This window comes from Mus caroli, unplaced genomic scaffold, assembly GCF_978045245.1.
Source record: "Mus caroli unplaced genomic scaffold, Mus_caroli_1 scaffold_11, whole genome shotgun sequence".
NCBI lineage: Eukaryota > Metazoa > Chordata > Mammalia > Rodentia > Muridae > Mus > Mus caroli.
The window spans coordinates 535,892-559,777 of NW_028227266.1; the positions used below are offsets into that span (position 1 = coordinate 535,892).

Below are 23,886 nucleotides of genomic sequence, written 5' to 3' on the forward strand. Positions count from 1 at the left end.
TTGAACTAAAAAGAAAAATGGAGTAAAGTTGTCCTTTAACAATTTTCTTTTCAATTTTTTATTAGATATGTTTTTCATTTACATTTCAAAGGCTATCCCGAAAGTCCACTATACCCTCCCCCCACCCTGCTACCCTACTCACCAACTCCCAATTCTTGGACCTGGCATTCTCCTGTATTGGGGCATATAAAGTTTGAAAGACCAAGAGGCCTCTCTTCCCAATGATGGCCGACTAAGCCATGTTCTGCTACATATGCAGCAACAGACACGAGCTCTGGGGGTACTGCTTAGTTCATATTGTTGTTCCACCTATAAGGTTGCAGACCCTTTCAGCTCCTTGGGTACTTTCTCTAGCTCCTCCATTGGGGGCCCTATGTTCCATCCTATAGATAACTGTGAGCATCCATTTTGTATTTGCCAGGAACTAGCATACCCTCACAGGAGACAGCTATATCAAGGTCCTTTAAGCAAAATCTTGCTGGCATATGCAATAGTGTCTGCATTTAGTGGCTAATTATGGAATGGACCCCAAGGTGGAGCAGTCTCTGGATGATCCATCTTTTCATCTCAGCTCCAAACTTTGTCTCTATAACTCCTTCCATGGATATTTTACTATTCTAAGAAGGAATGAAGTATGCACACGTTGTTTTTCCTTCTTCTTGATTTTCTTGTGTTTTGCAAATAGTATCTTCGGTATTCTACGTTTCTGGACTAATGTCCACTTATCAGTGAGTGCATATCGAGTGAGTTCTTTTGTGATTGGGTTACCTCACTCAGGATGATATCCTCTAGATACATCCATTTGCCTAAGAATTTCATAAATTCATTGTTTTTAATAGCTGAGTAGTACTCCATTGTGTAAATGCACCACATTTTCTGTATTCATTCCTCTGTTGAGTGATATCTTGGATCTTTCCAGCTTCTGGCTATTATAAATAAGACTGCTATGAACATCGTGGAGCACATGTCCTTATTACCAGTTGGAACATCTTCTGGGTATATGCCCAGGAGAGGTATTGCTGGATCTTCCTGTAGTACTATGTCCAATTTTCTGAGGACCCTCCAGACTGATTTTCAGAGTGGTTGTACAAGCTTGTAATCCCACCAGCAATGGAGGAGTGTTTCTCTTTCTCCACATCCTCGCCAGCATCTGCAATCACCTGAATTTTTATCTTAGCCATTCTGACATGTGTGAGGAAGAATCTCAGGGTTGTTTTGATTTGCATTTTCCTGATGATTAAGGATGTTGAACATTTTTTCAGGTGCTGCGCAGCACATCAGTATTCTTCAGTTGACAATTCTTTGTTTAGCTCTGTACCCCATTTTTAATGGGGTTATTTGAGTTTCTGGAGTTCAGCTTCTTGAGCTCTTTGTATATATTGGATATTAGTCCCCTATCTGATTTAGGATTGGTAGAAATCCTTTCACAATCCGTTGGTGGCCTTTTTGTCTTATTAACAGTATCTTTTACCTTACAGAAGCTTTTCAATTTTATGAGGTCCTGTTTGACCATTTTTTTTCTAGACAGGCTTTCTCTGTATAACCCTGGCTGTCCTGGAACTCACTTTGTAGACCAGGCTGGCCTCGAACTCAGAAATCTGCCTGTGTCTGCCACCCAAGGGCTGGGATTAAAGGTGTGTGCCACCACCAACCAGTTCGAATTGTCCATTCTTGATCTTACAGCACAAGCCATTGCTGTTTCCTTTAGGAATTTTTCCCCTGTGCCCATATCTTTGAGGCTTTTCCCCACTTTCTACTCTATAAATTTTAGTGTCTCTGGTTTTCTTTAGAGTTCTTTGATCCACTGAAACTAACCTTTGTACAAGGAGATAAGAATGGATCAAATCCCATTCTTCTACATGATAACCACCAGTTGTGCCAGCAACATTTGTAGAAAATCCTGCCTTTTTTCCATTGGATGGTTTTAACTCCCTTGTCAAAGATCAAGTGACCATAGTTGAGCAAGTTCATTTCTGAGTCTTCAATTCTATTCCATTGATCTACCTGTTTGTAACTGTACCAGTACCATGCAGTTTTTATCACAATTGTTCTGGAGTACAGCTTGAGATCAGGCATGGCGATTCCACCAGAGGTTCTTTTATTGTTGAGAATAGTTTTTGCTATCCTAGGTTTTTTGTTATTCCAGATGAATTTGCAAATTGCCCTTTATAATTCTGTGAAGAATTGAGATAGAAATTTGATGGGGGATTGCATTGAATCCGTAGATTGCTTTTGGCAGGATAGCCATTTTGACGATATAAATTCTGCCAATCCATGAGCACGGGAGATCTTTCCATCTTCTAAGATCTTCAATTTCTTTCTTCAGAGACTTGAAGTTCTTTATTTTTAAATTAGGTATTTTCCTCAATTACATTTCCAGTGCTCTCCCAAAAGTCCCCCATATCCTCCTCCTCACTTCCCTACCCACCCATTCCCACTTTTTGGCCCTGGCGTTCCCCTGTACTGGGGCATATAAAGTTTGCATGTCTAATGGGCCTCTCCTTCCAGTGATGGCCGATTAGGCCATCTTTTGATACATATGCAGCTAGAGTCAAGAGCTCCGGGATACTGGTTAGTTTATAATGTTGTTGCACCTACAGAATGGCAGATATCGTTAGCTCCTTGGATATTTTCTCTAGCTCCTCCATTGGGGGCCCTGTGATCCATACAATAGCTGACTGTGAGCATCCACTTATGTGTTTGCTAGGCCCCGGGCTAGTCTCACAAGAGACAGCTATATCAAGGTCCTTTCAGCAAACTCTTGCTAGTGTATGCAATGGTGTCATCATTTGGAGGCTGATTATGGGATGGATCCCTGGATATGACAGTCTCTAGATGGTCTATCCTTTTGTCTCAGCTCCAAACTTTGTCTCTGTAACTCCTTCCATGGGTGTTTTGTTCCCATTTCTAAGAAGGGGCAAAGTGTGCACACTTTGGTTTTCATTCTTCTTCAGTTTCATGTGTTTTGCAAATTGTATCTTATATCTCGGGTATACTAAGTTTCTGGGCTAATATCCACTTATCAGTGAGTACATATCATTTGAGTTCTTTTGTGATTGTGTTACCTCACTCAGGATGATGCCCTCCAGGTCGATCCATTTGCCTAGGAATTTCATAAATTCATTCTTTTTAATAGCTAAGTAGTACTCCATTGTGTAAATGTACCACATTTTTTTGTATCCATTCCTCTGTTGAGGGGCATTTGGGTTCTTTCCAGCTTCTGGCTATTATAAATAAGGCTGCTATGAACATAGTGGAGCATGTGTCCTTTTTACCAGTTGGAACATCTTCTGGATATATGCCCAGAAGAGGTATTGCGGGATCCTCTGGTAGTACTATGTCCAATTTTCTGAGGAACCGCCAGAATGATTTCCAGGGTAGTTGTATAAGCTTGCAATTCCACCAACAATGGAGGAGTGTCCCTCTTTTTCCACATCCTCACCAGCATCTGCTGTCACCTGAATTTTTGATCTTAGCCATTCTGACTGGTATGAGATGGCATCTCAGGGTTGTTTTGATTTGCATTTCTCTGATGATTAAGAAGGCTGAACATTTTTTCAGGTGCTTCTCAGCCATTCAGTATTCCACAGGTGAGAATTCTTTGTTTAGCTCTGAGCCCCATTTTTTAATGGGGTTATTTGGTTTTCTGGAGTCCACCTTCTTGAGTTCTCTCTCTCTCTCTCTCTCTCTCTCTCTCTCTATATATATATATATATATATATATATATATATATATATATATATGTTTTATTATGTTTAGGTATGGGCCTTGAATTCCTGAACTTTCCAAGACTTTTATCATGGATGGGTTGTGGATTTTGTCAAATGCTTTCTCAGAATCTAATGAGATGATCATGTGGTTTTTGTGTTTGAGTTTATTAAATAGTGAATTACATTGATTGATTTCCATATGTTAAACCATCTCTGCATCCCTGGAATGAATCCTACTTGGTCACAATGGATGATCATTATGGATCATGTTCTTGGATTTGGTTAGCAGGAATTATATTGAATATTTTTGTATCAATATTCATAATGGAAACTGGTCTGAATTTCTCTAACTTTGTTGGATCTTTGTGTAGTTTAGGTATCAGAGTAAGTGTGGCTGCATAGAATTAATTGGGTAGAGTACCTTCTGTTTCTCTTTTGTGGAATAGTTTGAGGAGAATTAGGATTAGGTCTTCTCTGAAGGTCTGATAGAACTCTGCACTAAACCCATCTGGTCCTGGGCTTTTTTTGGTTGGGAGAGGATTAATGACTGCTTCTATTTCTTTAGGGGAAATGAGACTGTTTAGATCGTTAATCTGATCCTGATTTAATTTTGGTACTTGGTATCTGTCTAGAAAATTGTTCATTTCATCCAGGTTTTCACGTTTTATTGAGTATAGCCTCTTGTAGTATGATATGATGAGGTTTTGGATTTCCTTAGGTTCTGTTGTTATGTCTCCTTTTTCATTTCTGATTATGCTAATTATGAGACTCTCCCTGTACCCTCTAGTTAGTCTGGCTAAGTGTTTATTTATCTTGTTGATTTTCTCAAAGAACCAGTTCCTGATTTGGCTAATTCTTTGAATAGTTTTTTTTTGTTTGTTTGTTTGTTTGTTTCCACTTGTTTAATTTCAGCCCTGAGTTTGATTAGTGTTGCGGCCTGCCCGCAGTCCACAACACGAACGGTTCAACTGAAAATGGCAGTTCTCTGAAAAGAGAGGAATCTAGACGGGGCGGAAGAAAAGAATGGAGCCAAGACAACATACATTTTGTTCAAGGCTCAATTTTACTAATTCCAGACACTCAGTTATAAAGGAAGGGGGAGGGAACCCAACTTCCCGCCAAGTAACTCAGGGTCCAGTAGCAGGACGAACACGTGTGTGCCTCCAGGCAGCAAAGGCAGGTTCCAGCAGTAGGTAGGCGTGGCAGGACGAATGAGCCGGTAGCTCCACCCTTGAGCAGGCAGGTTCCAGGCTGGGGGAAGGGAGGCCACATTTCCCCCCATTAGATAACAAAACAAAAATAAAAAAGGGGGTGGCCTGAGGCAGAAAAATTATCTATGTTCAATAGTTCTGCCTGAGTTTTTTAGGGCTAAAGAAAAAAACCTGTTTCCGTGGGATTCCCTAACTTTTCTAATGGTAAACTGTATCTGGCTAAGACTGTCTTTAAAACACTGATGGAATAGCAGCGCTGGGCTGTAGGCTCTGACTTTATAATGCTAATTAGTGCTGAATAGGTAGCTACCTGTTTGCATTTTAAGTAGGGCGTTGGAACCCTGGATGAGTTTAACTAAACAATTTTAGAATAACACTGAGCTGATAATTATCCGCAATTTTGGGTGACAGGCAGGGGAACAGGGAGAAGGGGGTAAGACTGGCTGGCTCCTAGTACAAGGCCAATTGGCTTTTTTATTTTTTGGGTGGGAGGCAGTGAAGGGCTTGCCCTTACGACAGCAAGGTCTCCAACCTCTCTCCCCCCTATTAATTAAGTTAAAATAGGCAATGCTTAACAGAGGTGATCAAATGATTCTTTTCATCCATAGATGAGTGGGCCTTTAACCTTGACTTGGGTGGACATTGACCTGATTCCTCCCGTGAGCATTGTAACAACTCACATCTGTGGCTCTTGGTATCTTTTGGGGAGGGGAGGCAGAGCCTTAAGTATTTTTGGTTTTTAGCAGGAGTCAGATACCAACCTCTTACAAATCAGGTGTGTCGCACAGGGAACTCAGAAACGGTCAAACTGGACCTTCCCTCCGCAGTAATCTCCTGCGCCAAGCGGTACCCATACTGTATTCATATGATTATGAATCAGTAGCGCAATTCTGAGTTATTACGCGGTCTCTATGTGAGACTTGTCAACCTCAGATTTAGCAAGGCCTAGACAAGAATTATGTCAGTATTAACACCATTAATTTTGGTTAAAATAGGAGCTGAAAGTCTTTCCTCTTCATCTCTGTTATTCCCAATAGCCTGAGGAACTAAGGACACCTTGCAGTAACAGCAAGGATGAAAAGCCAGAGGCCAGCTAAGGGACTAAGCCCATCTCTATCAAAATAAGAACTAATCTCTGTAAATATATATGAAATTTCTACTTCCCTAGCTCTCCTGGTAAATCTAAATCTTATCTTAGACTGAAAAGCCACATGCTGGGATGTCCTTGGAAGGGAGATTAGCAGTACCACCTGTTTGCTCTTAGGGGCGGAGAACTGGAGAATGTAGATTGACCTGCTTGAGAGAAGGAAGAATTCTAAACAATGAGAGTGTAGCAATGTAAATTTTCTGTTAGGAGAAGTCAAGGTACTTTATTTAGATGCAAATTGTAAAGCTAAAGTTAATCTCCGGCCTCTTGTAGGGGAATTGGCTCAGAGGAAAACAGTGTTTTTTGAGAGCTTCTACTCCCAGCTCAAGAGGAATTTTAGTCTTTAGAATGATACTTACGAGAAGAGACAGAATCTGTGTTTACCTGACGAATTAATCTCTCTGGTAGCCACCGTGCTTCATCTTCATCTCGTGAAAAAACACAAACCGAGCCTCTTTCCCAGATTAGAACTGGATCTGGACCCTTCCATTTATTAGTCAGGGCATCCTTCCACTTTACCAATGCATAAGAATTAGAAGTAACTGGGTGCCAGTGGTATTCCGCTGCAGACTGACCTTTAATGTCAGTTTGCAAAAAGTTTAGGACAAATAAGGTGAAGGCAAGATGAGCCTTTGGTGACCTTGGGGGAAGTGCTCTGAATTAACTTTGCTAGGTAATTTAGAATATAGGAATCTCTAATAATTGAACTGAATATTAGACCAGTCTAAGATTGAGTTAGAATGGCTGGTCACACTGAAGAAGAGTGAAAAATCATTATGACTCTATTAAATGACTAATTTTACTAAGTCTGAATATACAGTCTCTGATGTACTATTGCCATAAAGTTAAAAGGCTAGAAGCTAGTCTAAACTGGAAAAATAACAAGCAAGGATTTAAGGTAAACTTTCCTTGAGAAGCATTAGTTAATAAAATACTTTCCACTTAGGAAACAATATATACTGACAGATTAAAACTTTTGGCTTCTTGTAAAGAAGCAGAAACAATAAACATTTTTCTTACATAATGTAAAGCTATATTAGCCATACGTAGAGGCAAAATTTTCTAGTGATTACCAGTTTATTAGAAGCAAAAATCTTTGAATTTAAGCATTATTTTAAACATCTGAATAGATCTGTAACACTGTTAAAAAGAAATTTTCTTGAACACAGGGAAAAACTTTTTTAGGCATTGTTTGCAAAACAAAAGAAAGGGCCACAAGCCGCTCTGGGACTGCCCAGAGCCCTGTATTGACTCAAAGGTAAAATACTTTTTAATCTGAGCATTAATCTTAAATTTGCAATCAAACTGCAAGCTGCAGTCAATGGAACAATGGCAGTTTTAACCATAATTTTTAAGTTTTTGTGCAAGGTTAGGATAATACCTACAACTTTGGGAAAGCAAAACCTATGTTTAAAACAATTTATCACTGTTAAAATCAATATTAGAAGCATTACTATCATATTACGAAGTTTGGATATTAATTAATACCTATGAATACCTATTAAAGCAAGCTTTAACGCTTTAATAAAGAGGCATTGTTTTATATCTTATCTTAAATTTTACTATTTAGGATAGGAACCACATTTATCATTATCTAAACTAGAAATATCTAAAGAGACTCAGCCTCTGAAGCTTAATCTCAAACTCTAACTCGCTTCAGGGCCTCACCAACTTTCTCCCAGGTTCCACAATCTATCGTTTCTTTTTTTTTGAACCATGGACAACAGCTATCTATCTTATCTAAAAAATTTTTTACTAATTGTACTTCAAGCCTTACTCCTTTTTCCTTAAGCAACTCCTGAAAACTAAAAACAACCGCCTGATCCATGACTTTGAACCCTTCTTTCTTCCACCTAAGCAGTTTTCTAAAAAACTGCAGCACACCGCCTGTCTCCGTATCTAGTTCCAATTAATGAACTACTGACCCCAAGCAGAAACAGTGTTGGGTCAGCACTGATTCAAACTTGATTCGTATCTTACCGCATCCTCAGCAACACTTTACAAAACTGAAATTTTTTAGGCTAGCGCTAGCATGTGTACCTGTCCGTTGCTCCGATGCTCCTCCGATACGAAGATCCTTTCCTTTTTTGTGGAGCTCCACACAGCAGTCGTTTCTCTTAGCATCCCTCTGCCATTCTTCAGGTCCCTGTTCGGGCGCCAACTGTTGCGGCCTGCCCGCAGTCCACAACACGAACGGTTCAACTGAAAATGGCAGTTCTCTGAAAAGAGAGGAATCTAGATGGGGCGGAAGAAAAGAATGGAGCTAAGACAACATACATTTTGTTCAAGGCTCAATTTTACTAATTCCAGACACTCAGTTATAAAGGAAGGGGGAGGGAACCCAACTTCCCGCCAAGTAACTCAGGGTCCAGTAGCAGGACGAACACGTGTGTGCCTCCAGGCAGCAAAGGCAGGTTCCAGCAGTAGGTAGGCGTGGCAGGACGAATGAGCCGGTAGCTCCACCCTTGAGCAGGCAGGTTCCAGGCTGGGGGAAGGGAGGCCACAGATTAGTTCCTGCCATCTACTCCTCTTGGGTGAATTTGCTTGCTTTCCTTCTAGAGCTTCTAGGTGTTCTGTCAAGTTGCTAGTGTATTCTCTCTCTAGTTTCTTTTTGCAGGCACTCAGGGCTATGACTTTTCCTCTTAGGTTGCTTTCATTGTGTCCCATCACTTTGGGTGTGTTGTGGCTTCCTTTTCATTGAACTCTAAAAAGTCTTTAATTTCTTTCTTTATTTCTTCCTTGAACAATGTATCATTGAGGAGAGTGTTGTTCAGTTTACAGATGAATGTTAGATTTCTATTATATATTCTGTTATTTAAGAGGAGCCTTAGTCTGTGGTCTGATAGGATGCATGTGATAATTTCAATATTTTTGTATCTGTTGAGGCATGTTTTGCGACCAATTATATGGTTAATTTTGGAGGAGGTACCATGAATTGCTGAGAAGAAGGTATATCCTTTTGTTTTAGGATAAAATGTTATGTAGATATCTGTTAAATCCATTTGTTTCATAACTTCTGCTAGTGTCCATGTGTCTCTGTTTAGTTTCATATTATTCAAGAGAATAATGGAAAAATAAATGAAATATCTGCCTCCTGTAGTCTAAATAATAATGCTTTTATTAAATTTATTTATTTACTCACTATATAATCCAATATCAACCCTTTCTCTCCTCCCAATACTCCAGATCACAAGATTTTCTTTGGTGAAGTTATTTCAGGCTGTGGCATTGTGGATTTAGAATTCCTCAGGGGCTTTTTTAGATTTGTGAATAAGTGCCCAACTTATTGTTTTTCAACAGAATTTCAGAGTCTACCACTCCCTATATACTCTGTTTAAATACACACACACACACACACACACACACATAAACTCATAAGCACACACACACACACACACACACACACACACATATATATATGTATATATATATATATATATATATATATATATATATATATACTCACACATATACATGCACACTCACAAACACACATGTTCACACACATGAAGTCAAATAACAGAGGATAATAATCTATGAGAAGACAATGCTGGGAGTAGAGAAACATTAAATCAGGAATGAATTCTAATAGAAAACATAGGAGGTGCCTACTGAAGGTTAGTAGACTGAGCCAGGAACTGTGAAGAATTTTAAAGTAGAGAGAAAAGTAGAAGCAAAAGTCATAGTATATAAAATAGTCCAGAAATGTGAAATCTCTTAGTAAATTAGAAAACAAGGCACATGGTTCATTAGAAATAGCAGTCTATAATTGTGGGAGGAACATCAGATGGACCAGGACATCTGTGAGGATTTGGAATTTTAAGAACTGAATTTATTGCAAAAGCATCTGGATGATTATTTTTTTCTAAGTAAAGAACTTTGAGGAGAAACCTGTGCCAAAGAATGTTGTATAAAGAACCATCTGGAGCTGTGGACTGGAGGTCTAAAGCAGAAACAAACTAGGGATACATAAGGTAGGAATGCAAGAAAAGCAAACCACCTCAGACTAAAGAACCTATGGGTATAGGTGAGGAAATTAATTCTTGGGAAAATTCCCCTAGGACATGGTTGATAGGACACTTTGTACATCATTTCAACAAACAGAGCTGACTTTCTGAAACTTGATTTTACTTTATTTAAAAAAGAAATCTGTGATTTTTTCTGCATAAGTGATTATACATTTTTCCCTTTTGTTGAATTCTTTGTAATTCACTGAACTCATTGAATCAGGAAAATCATCAGAGTCTCAAGAAATTAAAAATATATGTGGTTTTCCTTCCAAGATCAAGAAATTAATGTCATCTGTTGAACACATGCCATTGCAGCATGTTCTTATCTTGTAGTTGTGGGAAAATGCCAAAAGCTGGATTATGGTTGACAGCCAGTGAGCCTGGCATAGAGGCAGAGTAGGGAGCTATCAAGACTGGTTGGCTTTCACAGAATAGCTCTTGAGCTTGGTCTCCTGCCATGATGTTTAGGTTAATGATATATATTTGTTCTAAATAACAACATCCTTATTTCCTTTATCTGAGCCAGTCTCTGACTAGAACAAAACTCTGGTCCTGACAGCCTATCAACATTGTCTCTGCTTTTCTATACCTCCTGCTTCTCTTCTTATACACCACTATCTATGCTCCATTTTCCTCTGACTTAAACTCCAAGGTTGTCTGATAAAATTTCAACAATTGATCCATTATGGGTTCCTCTTCTTTCATCTATCTATCTATCTATCTATCTATCTATCTATCTATCTATCTATCTATCTATCTATCATCTATGTCTGTTTATCTTAATTATTTCTGTTCTAAAGTTATCCATCCAGCTCTTTATTTTCTTGAAAACTACATACTCTTTAATAGATCTACCATAGTAGCCATGGTTTCTAGAACCAAAACCAATCTATATCTTTCATTCAAGATTAATTTTCCTACCACTCTCAGCCTACCTATGTACTGCTTCTTTCTCTTTTGACTCTCTCACTCTAATTCATGACACCCAACAAACTACAGCAGAGTTTGGGGCATCTTTCTTCATAACACTTTTTTTTTTTGTACTTGATCTAGTTAGTCACTTAAACCTCTCAGTCTACTGCCTACATCTTTCTTTAATCAGTCACTTTCCTGTTATAATTATCAATAATACCACATTTAGTTTGTCTTTCTTGTTTAACTTCATTTCAGATATTTCTCTACTCTACTGATAATTAATCATTTTTACAAAATATTTTGGTTCTATAGATGATTCAATATTTATACAACAAAAATATGATTTATTTATGCACTACTTAAGGTTTACTTGCATCCCTACTACATAAAAATTTATTAATTGGCTCTGCCCCCACCCCAGCATTGTGAAAATCTGCAATGTTAGACCAGGTAGACATAGAAAAATCCAAATCCTCAATGGCTCTAAGAATGATTTCAAAAGCACCTATCATGCTGCAATATGTGTAGTCTACCATGTATGTACTGAAAATAAAGCAATCATGATGCATAAAATATTTTCAATGTCCCCCAATTACTAAGTTTATACTTTTCTGTGTAGGTGTATTTATAAGAAAAACAAAGGAATACTAAGTCTACTGCTGCCAGTATAATGGTTACCAAGGATTCAGATATTTAATTAAGCATGAACAAATCAACTAGCTCTTAATATTATGAAGCAGATTTTACAATGTCTGTTTGTCTACGAAGTCATGAAATATTATCACCTCCTATTGAAGGGAGCATTCTTTTTATTAGTATTGTGACAAACACATAATTACATATTCAAGAATGTTTCTCTATGTTATAAAGTGATACTTGCCCATAGCTTGAGTTATATTTTGATGCTACTCTTAGCTAAATCAAAACAAATTTTAATGTGGAGAATATAGACTCCTGGTGACCAGGAACACAAGGACATTAAAGGCACTTCTCTGTCTTGCCAGATTTTTCAACACATTAGGCAGGTGACACCAGGGAGTGAGATAGGGCTGAGCAGGATAGTGATAATTAGGTCAGAAGGAATTTCTTGTAATTAAGTTGTAATAAATAAATCAATTTTATAGGTGTGCCTATGTGACTACATTAAAAGGAACCCAAAATAACAAATCTGACATGATTTTTATTCCTTTTGGCCTGAAAAATAGGAGGGTTTGGTCTCTTGAGTGTTCAGAATGAATTCTGGTGATGGCAAATTCATTATGCCATAGCTGTGTCAAGACTGCTGGCATAACTAGGATCCACTCTCTGTCCTGGACACTCTCTGTTGTGTTCCAGGTCCCAGTGTCCAGTTCTGAAACAAATGCAAGCAATCTGCTCACATGATTCCATGGTGCAAGTTCAGTGGCCCTATACTATTATTGCACCTGAGTTAGCTTGTTTCCTCTCTTCAGGTCAAAAGAAGTTATTCTGCAGATGATTTTGACTTGGTAGAGTTAGTAGAATAGCAAGAATGTAATGGAGACTACTTTAGAGACATGTCTGGAAAATATACTTTATTAAATTATTTGTTCATGATACTCCCTTTTAAAGAGGAATGTTTGATAAGTACAAAATAATTTTTAAATTTCTTATTTAGAATATGTATATTCAAATATTTTTAAATGGTTTAAAAGTATATTTAGTGTAAGTAACTGGAAACTACTGTGTTAAAAATTACCTAATATATCTTCGTAGAAAAATGAGTAAAGCAGTTGTTATCTTTGTTTGCCCAGAAGATCACAACTATATAGAAGAGACAGTACATGAAGAGTACAGTCCATAAACATCAGATGAGAAAAATACTGAACACTATTTGTACTAGGGATATTTACATTTCTCATGAAATGTTGAGAATTTGACATACACAAATATATATGTATAATTACATATGTATGTGTGTATATACATATATATACATTAATTAATTTGAATGACTACAGACTGTTGTTCAGCAGATCAAATAATGAATGCCTATGTGTACAAGGTCCAAAATCCAGTATTTATTCAGTCCAGAAGGCTGAACACAAGTTTTCACCTGGTCTTCAGTATACATTGAAATCTCAAAGAAGTATAATTTAATGTCAATGAAGGAAATGGATTTGCTAGCATGGACAAGCAAAGAGAGAGAGCTGCCCTCTTCAATGTCCTTTATATAGCCTTACAGGAGAAACTTTATCCCAGATTAGAAATGTGTCTTTCCATCTCAAAGATACATATTAGAAATCTATCTTCCTACTTCAAAGGATCTACTTAAGCAGGAAATCAACAGCAGGTATGCCCAGCCATTTTTGAATTTTAGATAATTCCAGATGTAATCAAATTGACAACTAAGAATAGCCATCACAAGTCCAATACTTGTCAAGTTGACATAAAATTATATCACCTTAATGATACACATTAACATGTTTAATTTCCAAATGAAACAATAACATTATTATAATTACAGTTACTATAGTATAATTATGCCAGAAACAATTGCAAACATACTATATATTTAACCAGGTCATAACTATGCCTAACATGACATGACTATCCCTATTACAACCACAAGTACATTATGAATTTAGAATAGGCAACAATGTTCCTTGAGTGCCATTCTTTTTGTATTTTGAACTTAAATATGATAACCCTGATATTGTTTTAATTGATGTTACATCTCATGATAAAGAAATTGAGGGAAAAAACATAAATATCTGTCCAAGCACATTCTTTGCACAACAGATACCCTCTAGTCACTTATAATCCTTCTTTCTGCAATGGTCACACAGTCTTAGCTGATGTTTATACCTATATTTCCCATTCTGTGTTTCCTCCTCCCTCAAAAAGCACCTTAGCAGGCCTTGGCTCATTCCCTGGAGGAGTGATCCATACTTTCATTGCTTAAGGATCTGTGTTCTTTGTTCCCCTGCTTGGATCAGTTGTTCTAGTTTCACAATGACTTTTTCTAGTGGGTCACTAGGAGTGATGGTGAGTGGAACTATTCTCTTTCTCACCTCTTAATTCCTGCATCCAGGGATTCTGTCTATGGGATAAACTATACCTATTGGATCCTGATTCAAATCATATACTATCTTCTTGAGAATCTTGCTGCACTCCTTTAAGGTGCAGCCACCTATTTGTCACTCTGATTGTGACTTCAGAAGCCCATTCTATCCCTCTCTCAGGCAAGCTGTTTCATGATATCCATGGGTCCAATGTCTCAGTTTTCTAACTGTGAAGTTAGTTCCAATATTAGAACCAATACTGTGTGGAATAACATTACTGTGGATAAGACATTAGGTAAGTTCATGTATGATGGCTTTGGCAGAAACATTACACTCAGGAAAGGCAGATCCATAACCAGAATGAGTATACTCTAGTAAGGACAAAGTATTGTAATTACCATAGAGGAAGTGGTTCAATGTAGTCATCCTCCTACCATGTTGCTGCTTGATCTCCTCAGAAACCATGCCATACTTAGGGCTCATTTTTGATCTCTGATGTTGCCAGATAACCAGCAGATGTAACCAGATCAGCTTTGGTGAGTGCAAGTCTATGTTGCCAAGTCAATGCATAACCCCCATCTCTGCCTCTATGGCTACTTTGTTCATGGGTCCATGGAACAAAAGAAAGGAATGGTTTGCTAAAAAGGCTGACGTCCACATAATGGGGCATCATGTCCACTTGTTTATTAAACTTCTCAGGACACAAATATCTTCACATACTTTGCCCGTTTAGAGATATATCCACATACATCTTTAAGAGATTTCATTCTCACCAATATTCCAATCATGCTTTTACTTATTATCCCGTCCCGCGGGATTCAGTTATTCGTGGGTGCGAGGGGGACCGCGAACCTGGAAGGAAATCGGAGGAAAAGAAAGAGAGCCGGAGGACCAAGTAGATTGAACCTATCAAGGTCTCGTTTATTAAGCTGAGGTGCTTTCTTTTTAAAGCATACATCGCGGGAAATAGGGGAGGGGTCGAGGGAGAGTTATACAAAGAACAAGGACAACTGCTGACTTGGGGGCTGAAGTTGGGCGCCAAGCAGCAGGTACTTTGCATCTTATCTCTGGAACCTTGATCCCCCTCAACAGCCTTGGGAGTCAAGCTGGGCTCAGGCAAAGCTCATGTCCTTGGATGTTTTGGGAACTCAGGAAGAGATAGGGAAGAGGGGACTGTTATTCAAATTTTACAGCCTTAGGTGTTAGGAAGGGAATAAAGAGGAAAAGGGTGGCAACCAGCTCTTAGCATAAGGCCCTTTGACTTGTTAAGGAGATTTCGAAGGGATCACTTTCTCACGGGTTGGTCTCTGACATCTTATCACTGACTAAACAGCCAGTCCACTGGCTACAGCCCACGAGTCAGTGAACAATTGCAAATTTAACCATTTCTTCTTCCAAACAAAATGTATGGCTGTGTATACTATCTGAAGTTCTGCACATTGTGAGGATATTTGTTTACTGGTGTCATTTGGGGTTATCCCACAAAGGGGTATTGCTGCAGCCACTTCTGGTTGGTACCTGTGTAATGTGAAGAACAATTAGTAAAACAGGCTTCAATCTTCTCTTTCTCAGTCAGCCTATCATAGAGTGCATTCCATGAAAATATGGTGCACGTTGGCATTATAACCAAAGTAGAAACCATAGGCATGTAGACAACTTCTTCATGCAACTTGTTTTTATCTACAGGACCTGTTCAGACACTATCACCAGGGGTGTAGTGATTCACAAAAATCTACTGATGCTATCTTATTTTATACTACAGGCTTCATGAGAACTGGACTGACCTAGTATTAAGTACAATTTTGCATTCTGAATAATTATATAGGGCTCTTGCCAAACTGTTCTTTTCCTTTGGGAGCTGTTAATTGGCATGTTCTAGCCATATTTGAGAGAATGTAAATATAGAATTTTATGAGATCTAGGGTGAAGGTTTTGTTTGTTTGTTTGTTTGTTTTGCAAATTGCAAGAGTTCGGCAAGTCAAAATTGGGTTGGATATAATGCATATATTCAAGATATATTGTTAAAAGTGCTTCTCGGTTTTAATTTACAAATATTGATGAGTGATTCAAAGATGGGTGAATATGGGATGTCTAGTCAAAAATATAATACAATTTATATTTAGATGAAGGAGAAAATGATATTTTTGGCTAGGACCGGAACTCCTTTCATTCATTCTTCTGCTCAAAAATTCATTTATTCATCCTATAAACATGTTAAGAATCTTTGGAAAAAAGTGAAACCCATTGCTAAATGTAGGCACACAAAATAATTTAAAACTTAAAAGGGGATTTAAAAAATGTAAAACCCATTGTTACATGTAGGCATGCAAAATGATTTAGAACTTAAATGTAATGTTGATGGGACTCTTTTTAAAAGCTGACAAGTGCCATGGATGCAACACAAGCATTTATCCTCTGTGTCTGAGAACATCTTGAGGCACACCATTGGGACCTTGGAACTTATGGATTGCTTAGTGCTTTATTTGTAGTTTCATAATGGCTTGAATTTTTCACACAAACCAGTGATTTTTTTATGGCTACTTTGTTTTTTTGTTTTGTTTTGTTTTATTTTCCCAAAATGTACTCTTAAGCATTATTGAGTCAAATCTCTTAGACATGTCTCCTGTTGAGGGACTTATTGTTCATACAAAAGAGCCACCCTGCTTGGTAAAATGATCACGAGCACCATCTAATGCCCAAGTGGGGGAAATCTCAAAATCATTAATGGAATTGAAAATTAAAACGTGTGTGCCAGATCTCAGGGGTCCAGATTAATTGAGACTGCTGGTCCTCCTACAGGATCACCCTTCTCCTCAATTTCTTTCAGCCTTCCCTAATTCAACAACAGGGGTCAGCTACTTCTGTCCATTGGTTGGTTGCAAATATCTGCATCTGATTCTTTCTGGTGCTTGTTGGGTGTTTTGGAAGGCAGTCACCCCTCTATGTGAGGGCTACATAGCCGCAGTAATAGTGTTGGACCTTGGGACCTCCCTTTGAGCTGAATCCCACTTTGGGCTGTCACTGAACCTTTTTTTCCTCAGGATCTTCTCCATTTCCATCCCTGTAATTCTTTCAGACAGGAACAGTTATGGGTCAGAGTTGTGACTCTAGGATTGCAACGGGGAAGAGGTAAGGGATGTGGAAAAGTTGGAGGGTAGATTTGGGGGAATAAAATATGGAGTGTAAAAAAATAATCTCTCTCTCTCTCTCTCTCTCTCTCTCTCTCTATATATATATATATATATATATATATATATATATATTTAAAACATGTGTGCCTAGAGAGATGGCTCAGCATTTAAAAGAGAATACTGCCATGGAAGCATGAGACCAGATTTCAGTTCCCTGCACTCATATCAGGCAGTTCAAACTACCTCTAACTCCAGCTTCAGGGACTCAACATATTCTTTGTACTTTCTGAACACCTACATTCATGTGAATGTACTCATCTACACACACACATACAAAGACACATATACACAGACACAGATACCTGCATACAAAATATAAATATACATAGTTAAAAGTAAAATTATTTTTAAAGACTATATATTTTGTTCTTATAGTTAATCTATTTTTTATTCTAAAATGCCCATATTCATTGAACATTGTAATAAGCCAGATATTAGACCCAGAATGATGGCCTAAACTCAGTTTTGTTTTTTGTTGTTATTTCATGGCAGGATTGGAGAGATGACTCAACACTTAAGACCACCATTCCTACAGAGGTCTGGTTCGATATCCAGCACCCTGCCTCACAACTATCTTTAACTTAAGCTCCAAAAAATCTGGACTCTGAACAAACATGTACATAAAAATTTAAAAATAAATCTTAAAAAGTAATTACATGTCAAATAGGAACAATTATGTATTCTTAGTTTCTTTTTCCTTTTTTAGATGCGGATAGGCATTCACTCAGGCTCTGTGCTGGCTGGTGTGGTCGGAGTACGAATGCCACGATATTGTCTTTTTGGAAACAATGTCACTCTGGCAAGCAAATTTGAATCTGGAAGTCATCCTCGGCGTATCAATGTCAGCCCAACTACTTACCAGTAAGTGTTCTCTGATTTCTCCCTCTCGGCATCTTCATTCACATGATATTATACTTTGTCATTTGTGAGTCTCTGTCCCTTTTCTTGATTGTGTCACTATTCAAAAGATTATGAGTAGTTTTCAGTCTGAGATAGAGTGGCTGTAACATAAACTGTTATTCACACTCCAAGAAAGTGGGTAAGAAAATCTGAGGTGACTGAAAGTTACGTAGGTATGTCATTTTTCACAGTCTTTGTCCCTTTGTGGTGTAACTGCTGAAAAAACATTAGAGCAAATATTTAAGGTCTTCAGTCTGCATTGGACTATAAAATCTAATGTATTTAAAATGTTTCTCATTGTTTGCAAAAATGGAAGGAATAAGAAAACATAGCCATTGGTTCTCATCATTGAATTAGGAATACAAGTAAGAACCCTGGAACAGAATACACATTATAAAATCTGAACTCTATTCATCTTAAGGTTATTTTTGACAGTGCTACACATTTTTTTCTCCTGAAACCACACTTATTTTGTGCCTTCCATAGTATGTCACCTTCCATAGTAGACTTTAAATTCTATGCTGGCAGAGACTGTTTTTGGTTCAGCTTATCATTATAGACCCAGAATTTTGATAATGTTGAGACATATAAAGTACTCTAACAACACTCGTTGAGCAAAAGGATAAATGTTTAATAGCATGGTTCACTTCAGAATAAGTTAGAAAGTCGAGTTTGAAAATTTTTCATCTTGTCTGACTGAGGCTTTGGCTTTATGCTAGCCATTGACACATAAGCTTTTTAATTAGGGCCAATATTCTGATGACTTAAATATCCTCTGGAAAACTCTTAAGTAAAAATGAATAACCACTGAAATTTTTGGTTGATATGACTATTTAAAAAATCAGAAAACTGAAAAATAATGATTTAAAAATTGTTCATTCCATATCTTAATAGAGGAAATTTAGCCTTTGAAATGAATGACACATACTTCTAGACTCCCAGAAATGAATGCTAGTGGGTATTGAAAGTTAAATATAAGTCAAAAAGAGACTAGGGATATAGGCATATTTTTAGAGACAATTTTTTAAAAATTTAAAAGTTTTTCTATTATAATTCTGGGCATCTAATATTACTTGACATGAGCAAATTGGATGTTTGGAATGTATTTAGCAGAAATCAACATATACATTTATTATAATCATCCAGTGGATAAGGTAGGGGAAATTTACTGAAATTTTTCCATGTAGATCTATATCTTCTCAGAAACTTCAGTTACAAAAGCAGTGCATTGAAAACACTGTCCAGAGAGAGTTTGTGCACCCTAACCACAGCTGTCTTTGTGTTTCGGGTGTCCGTAATGGAGGCTCTGAAGAACATAATTGAACCACTAGCTTAATATCATGTTTATTTTACTTATTTTTAAAATAAAAGGTAATAAAATATTTAATTTGAAATTACCCCTCCCTTTAACTCTGGTAAACATTCAAATAATTTTGGTGTATTTCAGAATCCAATTTTTATATATTAATTTTCTAAAGATAAATATTCTTCAAGCAACAATTTTTGTGTGGTTTAATATACATAAGTGGTATTTTACTATAGTATTTTATCAATAAATTTGGCTTCTTTTAGCAAAATTTCATATTTTTAGAATCTATCCAGCCTAAGCTGTATAGTTCTAACTTATTATTAAGCTCTCATATGATATGTGAAATGTGATATTTATATTATAAAAGAGTGTTTCTCCTTTATTGAGCACAGTTTATTTTCTATTTTTTTAGTTCTTAAAACTTGTGTTCCTCATGGTATTGTTTCCCTAATCATTTAAAAAGTCAAAGTGCTTTATATGTCATATGATCTGATAATTGCATCTGGGAAGGGTTCCTTCTTCTGAGGACTATCAGATTTGTAATCTTTAAATCACTGATGGAATATGGGAACAAACATTTGAAGTCAGAGCTCAACCTTTGATTTGCATTCTCACTTTATTTGACATTGGTGAGTCATCTCCTACAGGAATGTTGAGGGTCATTTCCTTTGTGCCTATAGCCTTTTATTGCTAGCTTTACATGTTGACATTAAAAATTACTGAGTTTTATCTTTGTCTTTGTTGGACGGTTTTGTTTTTTAATATAAATATATTTGCACTCATCTTTGCTCCCCATCATTCTTATCTACAGAAAAAATATATATTATAAATAATTGTCTAGACATCTGGAAATCACAAATAGCTGCTTATATATTGATGGCTTCTGTATACCTTCCATTATCATAAATAATTAACTGATTATTCTGAACAGAATTGTTTTCTTTATGCAATTTAAAAATGTAGAGACTCTTTAATTGCTTTAATATGAAATTTTCCTTAATTTTTAAGCATTCTTTTTTTTCTCATTTAATAACTGTCTTAGTTAGGGTTTTAATGCTGTGAACAGACACCATAACCAAGGCAACTCGTATAAGGACAACATTTAATTGGGGCTGGCTTACAGGTTCAGAGGTTAAGTCAATTATCATCAGGCAGAAACATGGTAGCATTCAGGCAGCCATGGTACAGCTGAAGAGTTCTACATCTTCAACTGAAAGCTGTTAGCAGAATACTGGCTTCTGGGCAGCTAGAATGGTAATGGTCATAAAGCCTACACTCACAGTGTCAGACCTACTCCAACAAGGCCACACCTATTCCAACAGGGCCATAACTTCTAATAATGCCACTCTCTGGACTGAGCATACAAAAACCATCACAACAACTTGTCAATATTTAGGCTTCATAGAGTGTCTGGGTGACTTCATTTCCCTCCTGTGTGAATGACTTCTTTTTTTCTATTAAAACTAAGCTACTTCCTCAATTCTGTCTTACCTATAGCACTGTCCATGGGTCATAGAAGTCAGTGTATAAGTTTCTGAGCTCAGAGCTAAATGCCTCAGTGAGCATCTTGGCTCTAAAACTTGATGTCTATGTAAAACTTAGCAAGGAAGTTTCCTTGGGCAAACGTTTTCTCAACTTTAAAATGAATACCTATTTCAAAACTTAATCATTTGGGATTTACTGTGGTGCTCATAAATTATTCTCTGATTATTTGGAACCTGACAGACATATTATTGAATGCTTTTCCCATTAGGAAGAATATCATCTTACTCCTTCATCCTATTCTCATGTTTTGCAAATGTTTAACTATATTAAATAATGTGTATATTGACTTCTTATGGAAATTCTAATGGGGGAAATGAACTTGATAATTTGGCCAAGATAGCAATGACCCCAGACAGAGCTAGCAATCCATTAATTCCTATATGATTTCATTTCATTTTTGTCTTTGGGTTAGAATAAACTTACTGATAATGGAAGTGTCTAAGGATCCTCCTGTTTTGACCTTCTTGGCTCTGGGAATAAATATGTGTGCTATGCTATTGTATCCAGACTACTACTGCTATTACTACTACTATCTTCCTCCTCCTCTTCCTCCTCCCCTTCCCCTCCTCTACCTCCTCCTCCCCTTCCCCTTCCACTCCTCCTCCTCCTCCTCCTCCTCCTCCCCTTCCCCTCCTCTACCTCCTCCTCCCCTTCCCCTTCCACTCCTCCTCCTCCTCCTCCTCCTCCTCCTCCTCCTCCTCCTCCTCCTCCTCCTCCTCCTCCTTCTTCTTCTTCTTCTTCTTCTTCTTCTTCTTCTTCTTCTTCTTCTTCTTCTTCTTCTTCTTCTTCTTCCTTTTCTCCTTCATGCCGAGATCCAAACTTGGTTGCTTGTACTTGGGAGACAATCACTATCTACTGATCGACTTTCTTGTCCCCAATAAATTAAAAGGTTTACATGTTCATATTTTGATTCAAAATCCAAATAGCAAAGTAAAGTTTAAACAGTTAATGGCTGTGCAAAAATTTCAAATAAAATACACCTTAGAAATCTAAGGCAGAACAAAAGTTAAAAAAAAAAAAGAAACCAAAACCAAAACCGAACAAACAAACAAACAAACAAAAAAACTATTCAGGTTGAGGAAAAATGTCCTCAACTGGAAAGCTTCCAGTGAGTCTTGGATAATATATTTTGAAGTTTCCTAAAACATTTTCCATATATATGCACAAGTGAATTTTCCTGGGATTTCTTTTATATAACCTCATGACCATTTTCAACATGTCCAACAACTATTAATAGACTAAAGAAAAGAATGGCCAAAAAAAAAAAAGAGACTATGAGGCTGACTTTATTTTGTGTTTATGAACCTGGGTAATTTACAAAGTCAAATGATTTTGTATGAGATGAAGATATTACTATTCCAGGGTATGTTTAAGTGCAAAGCTTATATTATAGGTATGAGGAAGAGTCTATTCAGTGGCATCTGGAAAACTACAGAGCAAGGGGAAAATGTATTAGACTAAACATGACCACCAGATTAAACCTGGACATGAGAGGATAGGGTACATGAATTGGTGTGAGTGAGGAAGACCAAAGAGGAGCAAGAGAAAGATAAAAGAGAATGGGGCAAGAATCGGTCAAGAGAAAAGTACAGACCAAGAGAGAAAGACAAGAGAGAGAAAGCCAAAAGGAGAGACCAGGAGAAAGCCAAGGTAGCACATGACTGAAACAGCAGGGTTATATAGGAATGAGAAGCTGGGACTGGAAAGCTATGAACTGGAAAAATTTAGAATGGGGGCATGATGAGAAAAGCAAAGAAGAGCTTCATGTAAGCCTGGAACATACACTTTGATATGCATATGCGCACCTCAGTTAGCCATTTGTTCTGAGTTTCTGTTTTCTCTTCATCACGATGATGTATTTGGCACATTTTGATTTTTGTTTTGTTTTTACAAAATACTGAAAAATAAAAAAAAAACAGCAATCAGTGGAAAGACAGGTGAATCTTAATAGTTTTTTATTTGATTTATAATATAAAAAATAATTTATTCGTTTAGATGATAGTCCTTCACTTATAAGGGTAAACTGAGTAAAATATATAGGAGGACCCTCTATACTACCTTACCAACATGTATATAAGTCTAAAATCAAAATTAAAATACATACTCAAAAGTTATATTTTTCATTTTTGGAGAGACTGAACATTTATTTTTTATATTAGATGACTTAGAAAATATTGCATAATATCAGAAATGCACAAAAGGGTTTTCTTTAACTTAGAAACACAAAAATATCAAGTGATATTGAACAATAGGTAGGAAGGGACTACTATAATTAATTGACAAGAGAAGTTACAGACTTAAGGTCATAAGCTGAGATCATGCTAGTGGGAATAAAAGATGAACAAATTTACTGACAGGCTGTGGTACCTATTCAACACTAGGATTGCTCTGGGAACCTATATCTATTTACCTAGTCCATAGCAATGTGTTAGAAATTATTTTCTCTTTTAAAGTTCTTACTTTGACAGATGAGAGTGTAGACTACAGAAGCTAACAGCTTCTGGGACAGGCTGGAGACACAGAGCTTCTAAGGCAGCCCCCTTTTTGGGCTCCAGACATCTGGGCACCTTCCCTACCAGAGGAGAGGTATCCGCCTGTCCTGGGAGAGCTTTGCCTGAGAATCTGCGGGAGACATCTTGGTTCCCGGACTCCACCGAGACTACTCTGTACAGGTGAGAGTATGAACTACAGAAGCTAACAGCTTTTGGGAAAGATCCTGTTTGGGGCCTTCATCTTCTGCCAGAGGAAAGTCTGAATGCCACATATCTGTGCACCTTCCCTGAAAGAGGAGAACCTGCCTGCTAAGAGTGCGCTGACCACTGAAACTCGGGAGAGAGCTAGTCTCCCAGGTCTGCTGGTAGAGAATAACTGACTCCAGAGTGTACCACATGGTGAAAGGTAGACGTAAGAATCTTACTAACAGA

At 37.4% G+C, this 23,886-nt stretch overlaps 1 protein-coding gene across 2 annotated transcripts in view; it reads left to right on the forward strand.

The window, feature by feature from the left end:
• The window catches only part of Gucy1a2 (guanylate cyclase 1 soluble subunit alpha 2), a 303,087-nt gene that overhangs the window by 241,369 nt on the left and 37,832 nt on the right, over positions 1-23,886 (forward strand). For both annotated transcript variants that reach the window (XM_085844383.1, XM_085844384.1), the window contains one exon: positions 17,915-18,069. In XM_085844383.1, coding sequence (XP_085700509.1) covers positions 17,915-18,069 — 155 coding nt within the window. The remainder of the gene's footprint in view (positions 1-17,914; positions 18,070-23,886) is intronic.